Consider the following 12,759-nt stretch of genomic DNA (forward strand, 5'->3'; position numbering starts at 1 on the left):
GGGAGGCTCTGAGCTGGCTCTGGGCTCGGCCCGGCCCGAGCCATGCAGGCCTTCCTCAAAGGCCCGTCTTCCATCAGCACCAAGCCCCCCGCTGCCAAGGAGAGGAGCGCGGCCGGCGCGGCGGGGAGCAGTGGGGAAGGCAAGAAGCTCAAACCCATCCCTTGGGTGGAGAAATAGTAAGGGCTCTTCTGGGCAGGGGGGTCGCTGGCCGGGGTGGCGGCGGGGGGGGCAAAAAAAAAGGGGGGGTCGCTGGCCGGGGTGGCGGCGGCAGAGGCTGGTCGTGGGGGGCTTTGCTCTGGACGGGGTGTGCAGAAGCGGGAGGGGGTGCCTAGCAAGGGAGGTTACAGCGGTCCGTGTCTCCGCCTCGGAGAGCAGCTTCAACTTTTTTAGTCAAACAGGAAAACCAGAACTGTGAACTACTGCAAGAGCCCTCTGTTGGTGTTACGGAGCAGAAAACGCCTCCGTTGGCCATGTCAAGTGGTGCGGTTTCATGGCTCTGGCTTGGTGCAGAGGTGCATTTAAATGCTTCGCTTTTGAGAGGCCTTTATTTGCTCACAGAGCAGTAAAATACTGCAGTCTGCAATACAGCTCTGCTTCTAAAAATAGCTCAGGTTCGTGTTTACAATACAAATACACAAAGAGCTTCCTGAGAAACTTAGATCACTTCAGTAATACAGACCAGAGGCATTAGACAGATTTCCTGTTACAGTTTTGACCTCAACTACAAAATTTGCTGTAATTATCCAGTACCCAATGTAATCAGAAAGGGAAATGTTGTTTTTCTCAATTTCAGTTTTCTTCTGAAATGTTGTTAGCTAATAAATTGCATGTAATGTCTTTTTATTTAGTCGCCCCAAAAATGTGGATGAAGTTGCCTTCCAGGATGAAGTTGTTGCTGTGCTGAAAAAGTCCTTGGAAGGTGCTGATGTGAGTGTAATGACAACATCTACCTAATCAGTATGTTTAGGCAGAAACGTTAGGCAGTGGGGAAAAAAACCCTTCTCTTTTCTAGTTCAGCAATGATCATTTTTACAGTGGTACTTACAAATAAGCTAAGTGGCTTCCTTGTAGTATGTTGTCATATATGCATAAAATTTGTGATGGCTCCAGCCCTCTAGACATTGTAAAATTGACAGCTCTGTGATGCAGTTTGGAATTTTTCTGGAAAGCTTAATCAGTAAACTTACTGCTAATAGTTTCAAATCTGGAAAGGCTTTTGTTGTGTCTACGCTATTATTCAGCTAGTACTTTTGACATTTATGTTTAAGAGGAGAGGGGAAATTTTTCTTTTCATAGAAAAGTCCGGATTGGTAGTTGTTCCTAAACGGTTGTAGTGTTCTATCAGTGCTTCTGTGAAACTGCTAAAAATTAAAACAAATACACTGTTTGCTAATGCGGGAAGTTTAAGTGCCAGGTCTACTACTTAGATAGTGATCCCCAAACTTTTTGGGTTAAAGTTTCCAAGTAAGCTAAGTATGACAGTTTCACTAACTTTACTGCAGTATTGGCATCTGTGACCTAAGAATATAAAGAGGACAAGCAGAGCATTTTCAGTTGCTTTTGTTTACACTTATATTTGCTTTTGGATAAAAAATTAGTAAATATTCAGTATGAATGATGGTTATTTCCTCCAAACCAGGTGATGGAGAGGTGGAGGCACTGAAGGGAAAAGTAAAGTAGGTAGCAAAGAGATAGCTGTGCTTTCTTGCAAATCTGGACAATTCCTTCCTTCATACGTGCTGGGATTTTTTTTTTTGCTCCACTTTGTTTCACTTAGAAGGGTCATTCTTGTGTTCCAAAAAAAAAAAAAAAAAAGCTGTTCCTGTTTTCACAGACTGCTAATACCAGCTGAAGTGGTTGGTGGAGGTTCTGAAAATGACATTTGTGATATGGCTGGCTCCTTACCAAGAGCTGAAAGGAACAGGTTAGACTTTCCAAAGTTTTATGCAGGAAGCCTTTCACTTATAGTGTGCTCTGATGAGCAGTATGCACAAGTAGTCTTTGATATTTGAAAATTTTATGTTATGGCAATTTACTTTGCAATTCTGGTTTTGATTAATGTGAGTCTATTTCTACCTGAAAATATTAATTTAATCAGAACTTGCAAAAGCAGAAGTACTTTATTTGTTTGAGCATAGGGAGCCAAAATGAAGCTGGTATGACAGAACTGGGAAAGACTTGTATAATTCCTTTCTTTAGTCCTGTCCTGGTTTTGGCTGGGATAGAGTTAATTTTCTTCCTACCAGCAGGCATAGCGCTGTGTTTGGGATTTAGTGTGAGAAGAATGTTGATACACCACTGATGGTTCAGTTGTTGCTGAGCAGTGCTTACACCAGTCAAGGACTTCTCAGCTTCCCATGCCCTGCCAGCGAGATGCTGGGAGGGGGCACAGCCAGGGCACCTGGCCCAAATTGGCCAAAGGGGTATTCCATACCATACAACGTCATGCCCAGTACAGAAACTGGGGGAAGTTGGCCAGGGGGCAGTGACTGCTGCTTGGGGACGGGCTGGGCATGGGCCAGTGGGTGGTGAGCGATTGCATTGTTCATCACTTGTTTTGTATATTCTGTGTATTCTCTTACCAATATTATTGTTGTTGTTACTCTTTTCCTCTGCTGTTTTATTAAACTGTCTTTATCTCAACCCACAGGTTTTACTTTTTTTCCAATTCTCTCCCCCATCCCACTGTGGAGGGGGGGAGTGAGCCAGCAGCTGTGTGGTGCTTAGCTGCCGCCTGGGGTTAAGCCACAACAAGCTCATGTCTCCAGATTCAGTTTACTTTGAGAATGCTGTCGTAACGTGACCTTGTCATGTAATCTTGTACCCATAGAAATCTGTGTTTCAACAGCAATGCTGCTATATTGTAATATTTGTACACTTGAGGTAATTAGTAAGGAGCTATTAACAGCTAAGGAGAAATGAGGTGCTGCCACCTATTCTGTCTGGACATATCAGTCATGTAAGATCACTTAGGTGATGGGTTGTGATGTTCTATTTTGAGCGACAGCTATTTAAAGCTTTATAGCTTCTAGATCAGCAATGTTTCTCAGACTATGAGCCTAGTACACTTGTGTTGACGTCTTGCCTCCTGAGTTGAAAAGACAAATTGCAACTTCTGCTTACAGTTACAGGCTTTGTATTTTGCCATAGCTACCCAACTCAGCAAGACATTTAAGAACAAAATCGTGCAAATACTTTTAAGATATTTGACTCTTAAAATTCAGACATTTTTGTTTGTTCTTGAAAGGACTCATTCTGTCAAAAAGACAAAAGTGTAATTTAAACTCTGAGGTGGCTGGTACTTGTTTCAGAAGTTCTTCTTGAATTTGGAGATCTGGGGAGTTCAAAAAAAACAGCTGTGACAATACTGTAGGTTTGTGTAATGTGCTTTATTTAAACCTTAAGTGTTGAAAATGGAGCGCCAGTCCTTTGTTGACTGGCCTGTAAGTATTTGTGGGCCTTGGTTTGGAAGCTGCTAAATGGAGCAGGACTTTTAAGTCCCTGATATATCTCTGTTTGTAGTCGCCAGCATCTGTCCTGCTGTAAACTGGGGAGACCAGAAGCCAAGTGGTTTTGAACAGGAGAAATTTACTTCTGTCTGCCAGGACTGTTGATTTGTTGTTGCTTTTCGCAAAGAAACTGACAAGTGTCATAATATTCTTTAATTTACATTGACTTGATATCTTAATGACTGAAAAGAGAGTTAGGTGTAGGATTATCATTGCAATTTACATCTTTGTTTGCATTGAAACTTCTAGAAAAAGACTTAGGGTTTGCACTATATGTGGTAACTTTCCCATAAGCAGGATAATGCCTGCATGTATCGTGCTTTCCCCTGGCAAGCATGGGGGGGGAAAAAAAAGGATAACCAGATCAGGTTGCAGTCTGTTTAAAAATACTGCCACAGTTACATAAAGGATTAGGCTGTGCTTGGTGAAAAGTAGCATACATACTGGTGATAACTTCAGTGAGAAACAAGCATAAATGAGGTTGAAACAGAAACAGTAATAAAGTATGGGTTTAATGGAATTAGGAAACAGGTTCTTATTGAAACTTTTTACCTGCTAATGCTTGTTTTGAAAACAAGTGGAGTGTGGATTAACACAGAGGCATGAAATTATGAATATCCACAAAAATACCTACCCTTGCAGTGTGGTAACCTAACATGGTTGTTGGTGAATTTTCAGCTGTCATTCAATAAACATTTCCTCTACCTGGAGCTTTCCTAAAACGTACAGAGGGATAATAATGCTATGGTATCTAATTAAACTTGAAAAAATGTTTCTTGGTACTGAATACTGTTTACTTTCACAAGAATGGAGCCAGACTCTTCTCCGTGGTGCCCAGCGCCAGGACAAGGGGCCGTGGGCACAAACTGAAGCAGAAGAGGTTCCAGTTGAATGGGGGGAAGAACTTCTTGACTGTGAGGGTGCCCGAGCCCTGGCCCAGGCTGCCCAGGGGGGCTGTGGAGTCTCCTTCTCTGGAGATCTTCAACCCCCGCCTGGACGCTGTCCTGTGCCCCCTGCTCTGGGTGAGCCTGCTTGGGCAGGGGGGTGGCACTGGGTGAGCTCCTGAGGTCCCTTCCCCAGCCCCTGCCAGTCTGTGTGATGCTTTTTAGTAACTAGGGAAACAAGCAATGAATGACTGGCAGAAAGAGCAAGCAAAAATGGAAATGAATTTATTTGCTATAAATTGGTTGAAGATTTAAATTCTTCTGTCTGTACTTTTGCAGTACGTACACAGTTTAATCTGTTCTCCATGTGTTATCTTAGTTGTTAAAACAGGATACTTGTTACCAAACTGGTCTGTCTGCCTTTCATTTTCTGATTATGGATTGTGTACCCCTTAATTTTTCTCTGCTCTTTGAATCTCTTTGGTTTTGCTGTTCCCATTCTGTCTGCATTGCTTGCTATATTCAGCATAACATTCTCTAATCTAATTTCATTTCACTCTTATTAAAAATAGAACATTTATTAAGGGTTGGAAATCAAGCAACCTGATCTAGTTAGTGGTGTCCCTGCTCGCTGTAGGGGGGTTGGACTAGATGACCTCTAGGGGTCCCTTCCAACCCAAAACATTGATTCTATGATTCTATGAATTCGTAAGAGGGATTACTTGAAATAGTGGTACAGAAAGCTATCACTCCTATGCTAATTATAAAGCTTCTTGATTTCAGCCAAAGTTCAGTCATGACTAACTTACACAAATTTGGTTTGTCAGCTTTGTTCTTTGTCCCTGTGTTGCTCTGATGTATTTATGGAGATCAGTCATATTCACTCTCAGCTGTTGTTTTGCAGAGCTAACTAAATCAAACTCTTTAAAAAAAGTCACTTCTCATAAGATAGGCTCTTCACTCCTTTAATCACCTTTCCCAGTTTGTATTCATCATCCTTGACTAGGGGTGACCTGAACTGTGTGTAGTTTTCCAGATGAAGTCTTGTTAGCCCAGTGTTAGTATTAGTAATTTTCCATTTGTATTGAAACTGCACATCCTAGGACCACATGTTACACAAGCTTGTACTGTTCCTCTGACTGACAGACAAAACAAAGTCAGCTTGTATTTTATTCCAGCTGATGAATTCCAGACATCTAGCAGATACTTCGTTATATTCTCAAATTGTGAGATTTTATGCTTTGTGCTGCTAAATGTCATCCATGTTATTACTGCAGTCTTTGCTGTGCTGCTTTGATTTTCTTGTGTCAGCATATTTCTTTAGTGCATCCTCCTTTTCATGCTGAGGTCATTAATTAAATCACTCGAAAGATCAGTTAACCTAATCTCTTTAAGAAATGCCACTGGTCTCCTTTGAAAAATCCTTGGATGGATGTAGAAATTTGCCAGCACTATGTATTCCAGGCAGTCATTGCAAGCATCTCTGATTAGTGTTAGGGTATGTCTGCATTGCACTCACTGCAGTACATGGCAGGCATTCACAAGCTACCTTGTACATATTGCAGTGAACTTAGTGGGAGTGCAGAAGTCTCAGCATGGCTTGAAAAGGCAGTCTGGGGAGCCAAGAAAGTACGGGACAGCTAACCTGTGCCACATTTTGTCACAGCTGTACTGCTAGTAGTTATCCAGACTGTTTGAAGGGCATCCTGGGATAAACTTGTGTGTTACTGCAGTCATAACAGTAAGTTCTGTAGGCTTTAGTGATCTCGGACATGACCTGGAGGGAATATATCAAAATAAAATACAAATCGAAGTATTGATTCTGATAGAACATGCGATGGTGTCACCAAATAATGGCTTGTTCATGCTGTGTTATAAATGGCAACTCTTTATCCTCCTTTAGAAGACTATGTGCAATAACCTAGAATGAAAGACTTAATGCTATTTACCAGTAGGAGTAGAAAATTTCTGTTCTATTAGGTACTCAGATTTTCAGTAAGTTTTCCTGTGTGTGGTTTGTTTGGCTTATTTGCTTTTTTAAAAAACGTGCCTTGCTATTTCAGCTTCCCAATCTGTTGTTCTATGGCCCACCCGGAACTGGAAAGACTTCCACTATCTTAGCAGCTGCTAGAGAACTCTACGGGTAAGCTGGAAACAGGTTGCTTTGGTGTCATCGACTATCACATGTATTCTCATCACGTGACAGAGTGCCTCTTGTCGTTGCCTGTTCTTATGTAGCTCCTAGGTCTTTTTCAGGAATATCTTCATGTTCTAATTCAGCTCTAACATGAAATATCTTTCTCATTTGTCCTGTCACAAGTCATTGATTTCTGTTGCCAAGATAGACCTACAGCACTTGAGACTAGCAGCCATGTAACCCTGTAGCAAAGAATATGAAAGGAAATGGCTTACATATGCCTTATTGAACTTTGTAAAGGAATTCCAATTTTAATGGTATATTCAGTAAATTGTTAGCTACACGTAGATCTCAAAGCACTTCATGAAACATCTGAATTGTAAATTTTCTTCTATGCACCATTGAATTGCATCTGGAAGAAATATTGGGAGTCACACTAAAATTCAGCATGTGTGTATTCATCAACTCACTTGTAACACTTCTGAGTTTTTGAGCAGTGAACTCAGTGACTCGTAAGCAAAAAATGGATGAGAAGGTGGTTTGATATTATAAGCAAATCTAATATTGACTTTAGTCCCTCCCCCCACTTCTAATCGTTATCAATTTTTGGCTCATGTTCTTTTTTGGAAAGAACCATTTCTAGTTTAATAGTGGGAAGACAACCCCACATTATGAGTCCATTCGAATTCCCAGAACTTAAAATCCACTGTGATTTTTTTTTTTTTTTTTTTTTTTTTTTTAATCAGAGGTGTTGCTGCATAGTGCTGCTGCTAAATACTGCCTTTATTATGCTTTCTAGATATTTCTTTCTGGTAGTATTGCAATGGCAGAGTGCACTGACAGTGACCGTATCTGGGAATTTTACTTGTTCTTTCACGTTGTTCACAGCTTATAAGTAGGAAGGTATATAATATAGTGCTCTGAACTAGTGAAGCCAGCTTCCTACTTTTTTTTTTTTTTCCTGGATAACTGATATAATTTTATACTTCATTACTTTCTGCAATCTGAGAGACAGTTGTAAAAATAGCTAGTGGAAATTCATACCTCACATTTAATGATCTGAATTGACCTGTCTTTTAACAAAGCATGTTATTTAGCAGTGCTGGCAAGAATAATACTTGCCATTCAAAAAGGCCAGGAGGGTTGTTGATATACTTTATGATATATCATTACAAGAGTTAGCAGCTAACATGTTGTAATAAAACTTTTGCAGGCCTGAATTATTCCGGCAAAGAGTCCTTGAGTTAAATGCTTCTGATGAGCGTGGGATACAGGTGATTCGAGAAAAAGTGAAGGCTTTTGCTCAGCTGACTGCATCTGGAAGCCGTTCAGAGTAAGTGCTGGATCAAAGCTGGCTCTGATGGACTTTCTTGCTTAGGACAAAGCATGTGGTTGGGTTTTTTTAGGTTAACTTTATAAATCTAATATAAATGGTGAGTCAGCACTGCCCAGGAGTTTGCAACACATGCAGTGCTTTGGCTAGGCTTTGGCTTCATGCAGTTTCGTATTGTGAGTCTGAATACCTGGGAGGAATTTTTACTAGTGCTGTTAGAGAGAGGCAGATAAGGAAAACCCCAAAAGATCAAGACTTCTGGATTTGGTGATAATGTTGTTGCCTTTGCAAACGTTGTCTGACTACCATATAGAAACTTCTTTGGGTAAACGGTGGTGGAAGTTGCTTCTCTAATACCTCTAAATCTGCAGCATTTTATACAAGATGGGTGCTAGCTTATGAGATGCTAACAAGATTCTGGTGTTAGGTGGTGGGAAGCCCTGTACAGGTAAAGCTGTATGTGTGGAAAAAACAGATTGTGAAAAGCAGCAGGAAGAAAGTGCATGCCAGGACTATATGGCAAGAAATGGTCTTCTGTACCTAAGTTAGTCTGTTGCAGTGTTCTTTGAAGTTCAAGGAATTGGGAAGCCTGTAGAAAGAAGTGCTGCATCAGTTATTAAAAGAAGAAACTTAAAGCAAGAATATATATTTTGGAGGACTCTTGCAGTATTCAAGTGTCAGCCTTTCTATGGAAACTCAGTTTCCCCCTTATTACAAATATTAGTCTGTTATCTAAAAATCATTGAAAAAGATTGAACTTCTCAATATATTGTATTTATCCCGTATAAATACTTAAGTAAACTATGACTTGCAGTGATTTTTTTTTTTTTTAACTTGGTCTATACATTGCATGTCTCGTGGATAACGGATTTCTTATTTTTCAGTGGTAAAGTTTGTCCTCCTTTTAAAATTGTAATCCTGGATGAAGCAGACTCGATGACTTCAGCAGCCCAGGCAGCCTTAAGACGCACAATGGAAAAAGAATCTAAAACAACACGTTTCTGCCTTATTTGTAACTACATCAGCAGGTATATATGGAATTAGTTGCTTATTTGGACTTGATGCTCTTCCTGTTCTGTAGGGGTTTTTTTCCCTGCTTTTTCCTCCCTCTTCAATGAGAGGTTGATATCTATTGTTCATGGTTAATAGAGATTTAGCTATGTTAATACAAGACTGAAGACAATGTTTAGGTATTGACTTTTATTTTTCACAGTGTTACAGTTTCAAGGTTATGTTGCCCTTTTCTGCCTTGATAGCTTTGTCTGTATGAACTTGACCCATGCATTTATTTACTTACTTTCCTTTCTTTCAGAATAATTGAACCCTTAACATCTCGATGCTCCAAATTCCGCTTCAAGCCTTTGTCAGACAAAATCCAACAGCAGAGACTATTGGACGTTTCTGAGAAGGAACATGTGAAAATCAGTAGTGAGGTAACTTCGTGGTTGGCGTGTAATTTTATTGCTTAATCCACCGCATAATTGCATTACTGTGAAAGAGGCTAAGTCCACATACTTTTCCAGACTGCTCAGTTGTATTAAATGCAATATATAAATTCATTTAGATATTTTTCTCCTTCCATAATGGGATTCATTTCTTCCTAAAACCAGAGAAAGGTCCACCAGAGAAAACTGAAGCAGAACTGTAGGGCTTTTTGTTCTGTGCTGAGAATACTTGCGTCAAACCATGCTTCAATCTGAAATTGCCAGCACGCGTTTATATTAGTAGAGAGGTTGCTTTGTAACTTGTGTATTGTGCCTGTCTGCGACATTCTGCTTTGGGCTCTCCTTGATGTTTTAAAATCAGTGTGCTGAGAAAGTGTACTGGATTTTAATTAACAATGAATGTATAACTTGGCATTTTCTGACATTATTTTTCAGGCAGTATCTTACCTTGTTAAAGTGTCAGAAGGGGACTTAAGAAAAGCAATTACTTTTCTTCAAAGTGCCACTCGCCTAATGGGCGGGAAGGAGATCACTGAGAAAATAGTCACTGAAATTGCTGGGGTAAGCTATGCTTTACAATTTCTCCCGTAATTAGTCTGAAAAGCATTTGTATAGTAAGTGTACTTGCTACCTGTATCTACCTTTGCTCAAAGTTTGATTAAAAAATTATTTTATACCCATTAGCGTTGCAGTATGGTACCAATACACTATCCACCAGAATTTTAAAGACTGCCTGATTCTGTAGACTTATTACATAGCTAGTTTCTAGCTACTATGTAAGTCAAGGAAAACTGTAAAATAGTCTTATAATTCAGACTGAGGTTGAAATATTCTGCCCATGAATGCAAAATGTATTGTCTTTTCTGGGGCAGTAGACTAAAACATCATCTTGGTGCTTTCATATATGTGTGTGTGTGTTTATACGTATGTGTGTATATGTAAGTATAGATCACTGCAAAATATGGCTTGGAAATACCACAGGGGAATGACTTCCAGTAGCAGCTCGTTTTCAACTTAAAGTTCATAATGACAGTGTCTCTTCAATCTCTGTAGATTTTGCTTTTTAACAAAACAGCAGTGATTTCTGCTAGGATGACACACATAATACTGATGGGGACGTGAGAAACCTGAGAGGAAATGCATTTAATAAAACTTGTGTGAAGGTGTTCCTATAGCAACAAAACACTTACCCTCTAAAGCAAGAAAGGTGAGATGAGGAGCTGAAAAATAAATGGGCTTTAATGATGGACACACTTCCCTTGAAGGTGCTACCGTCATAGCTAATTGTAAGGGTTGTGAGGTTTTCACTTGGGTGGAACCAGAGGCAATTGTTGTGCCTGTTTTACAGAACAGTTTTAAACTATTTTCTCAGTGAACTTGTCGTTCAGTTTTGTGTATCTAGCTGTAGAAAAGAGCTGGATTTCACTTACAGGTATCTGTAAATCACAATTTCTAAGAAACCTGGCAGAAGTTGGCTGTAAAGATAGGAAAGAGAAGCATGAAATTCCATTGTTGAATAACGCTTGTTTAAACCAAAGGAACCAAACTTTACGTATTCTTAAAGACTTCCAAGTTCTTGGTCGTACATAACTTTTGTGACCCTGGAGTGACCTTAGTGCAAAAGATTATTAAAGAAGCTTTGAAATCAAACTGTCCAGACACTCAACTAGCAGAAATGACAGTGAGTAAAGGGAAGAATGTGGGCAGTGCTTCCCTGCTCAGAGCTAAATAATGACATCTGTCAACTTTTTTCCTTCTGATTTATTGTCTGATCTTGTTGCATCTTGTTGTATGTCACTGGAGAGAAAACTGGTTTGCTGTTTTGCTTAGGTATAGAATGGTATACAAAGCATTGGCTGATCTAATTGTTGAAGTAGGTCTTTCACTTGGTCAGTGTTCTGGGTAAGTGATTGTGTGTTGGATTTATGAAGGTGACTTTGACAATTCACTGTCATGATATAGTTTTATTTTAATATCACCAGCATAGGACAAATATTACAGCCTAGCTCTCACTCTGAGAATTTAGCTAGTCTGTCTTATATACTTGCTTGAGAGTGGTTGGGTGTGTAGAGGAATGAAATGCTAAAATGGCCTCCTTCATAAACAGTTTGTATCTGTTACTGTAAGCATCAACTTCAACTTTAAGTTTACAAAGTTGAAATTAAGAAATGTTACTTCTTGTTACAGGTCATCCCTAAAGAAACAACTGATGAACTGCTATCTGTCTGCCAGAGTGGTTCATTTGAGAAACTGGAAACACTGGCAAAGGTAGAGTCCTCTTAGTTCTCTACCCTGGATATTTTTCTAGGTCACTGCCCTTTGAATCCTTTGTTGCTGGGCTACAGCTGAAGAACGTTTGGCCTCAGGTCAGTTAGGATGCACATTTCAGGAATCATGTCTTTTACCAGTTAGTACTCTGACCTTTCCCTTCTGAGGAAGAACTGTCAAAGCTGCCGATAACAGCTCCAACTTACCAGGTGTCTGCTGGAAATACAGTACAGCAGGAAGGGGGAGGCAACTGAGGGGGACTACAAGGATGTTGTGAGGTTATGCAGGGAGAAAATTAGAAGGGCCAAAGACCAACTGGAACTTAATCTGGCTGCTGCCGTAAAAGATGATAAAAAATGTTTCTATAAGTACATTAGCAACAAAAAGAGGGCTAAGGAGAATCTCCATTCTATATTGGATGGGGGGGGAAAACTAGTGACAAAAGATGAGGAGAAGGCTGAGGTACTTAATGCCCTCTTTGTCTCAGTCTTCAGTAGTCATATCAGTTGTTCTCAGGATACCCAGCCCCCTGAGCTGGAAGGGAGGAATGGGGAGAAGAATGAAGCCCCCATAATCCATGGGGAAATGGTTAGCAACCTGCTACACCACTGTGTACCTGCGACACACACAAGCCTATGGGACTGGATGGGATCCCCCCCAAGGGTACTGAGGGAGCTGGCAAGGGTGCTTACCAAGCTGCTTTCCATCCTTTATCAGCAGTCCTGCCTAACTGGGGAGGACCCAGTTGACTAGAGGTTAGCAAATGTGATGCCCATCTACAAGAAGGGCCAGAAGGATGATCCGAGGAACTACAGGCCTGTCAGTCTGACCTCGGTGCCAGGGAAAGCTATGAAGCAGATCATCTTGAGTGCCATCACGTGGCACTTACAGGACAACCAGGTGATCAGGCCCAGTCAGCATGGTCTTACGAAAGGCAGGCAGATCCTGCTTGACTAACCTGATCTCCTATGACAAGGTAAACCACTTAGTGGGTGAGGGAAAGGCTGTGGATGCTGTCTACCTGGACTTTAGTAAAGCTGTTTCCCACAGCATTTTTCTGGAGAAACTGGCTGTTTGTGGCTTGGACAGGTGTACTCTTCACTGGGTAAAAAACTGGCGGGATGACCGGGCCCAAAGAGTTGTGGTGAATGCAGTTAAATCCAGTTGGCGGCCGGTCACAAGC

General features: G+C 40.7%; 1 protein-coding gene across 2 annotated transcripts in view; it reads left to right on the plus strand.

Annotated features, from left to right (window-relative positions):
- The first annotated feature begins 6 nt into the window (after positions 1–6).
- RFC4 (replication factor C subunit 4) overlaps positions 7–12,759 on the plus strand; it is a 16,330-nt gene continuing 3,577 nt past the window's right edge. For both annotated transcript variants that reach the window (XM_035891153.1, XM_009635537.2), the window contains exons 1-8: positions 7–176; positions 849–927; positions 6,457–6,536; positions 7,744–7,863; positions 8,748–8,891; positions 9,176–9,296; positions 9,744–9,869; positions 11,496–11,576. In XM_035891153.1, coding sequence (XP_035747046.1) covers positions 43–176; positions 849–927; positions 6,457–6,536; positions 7,744–7,863; positions 8,748–8,891; positions 9,176–9,296; positions 9,744–9,869; positions 11,496–11,576 — 885 coding nt within the window. In that variant the 5' untranslated portion in view covers positions 7–42. The remainder of the gene's footprint in view (positions 177–848; positions 928–6,456; positions 6,537–7,743; positions 7,864–8,747; positions 8,892–9,175; positions 9,297–9,743; positions 9,870–11,495; positions 11,577–12,759) is intronic.

Source organism: Egretta garzetta, unplaced genomic scaffold (assembly GCF_000687185.1).
Source record: "Egretta garzetta isolate BGI_Z169 unplaced genomic scaffold, ASM68718v1 scaffold663, whole genome shotgun sequence".
NCBI classification, from domain to species: domain Eukaryota; kingdom Metazoa; phylum Chordata; class Aves; order Pelecaniformes; family Ardeidae; genus Egretta; species Egretta garzetta.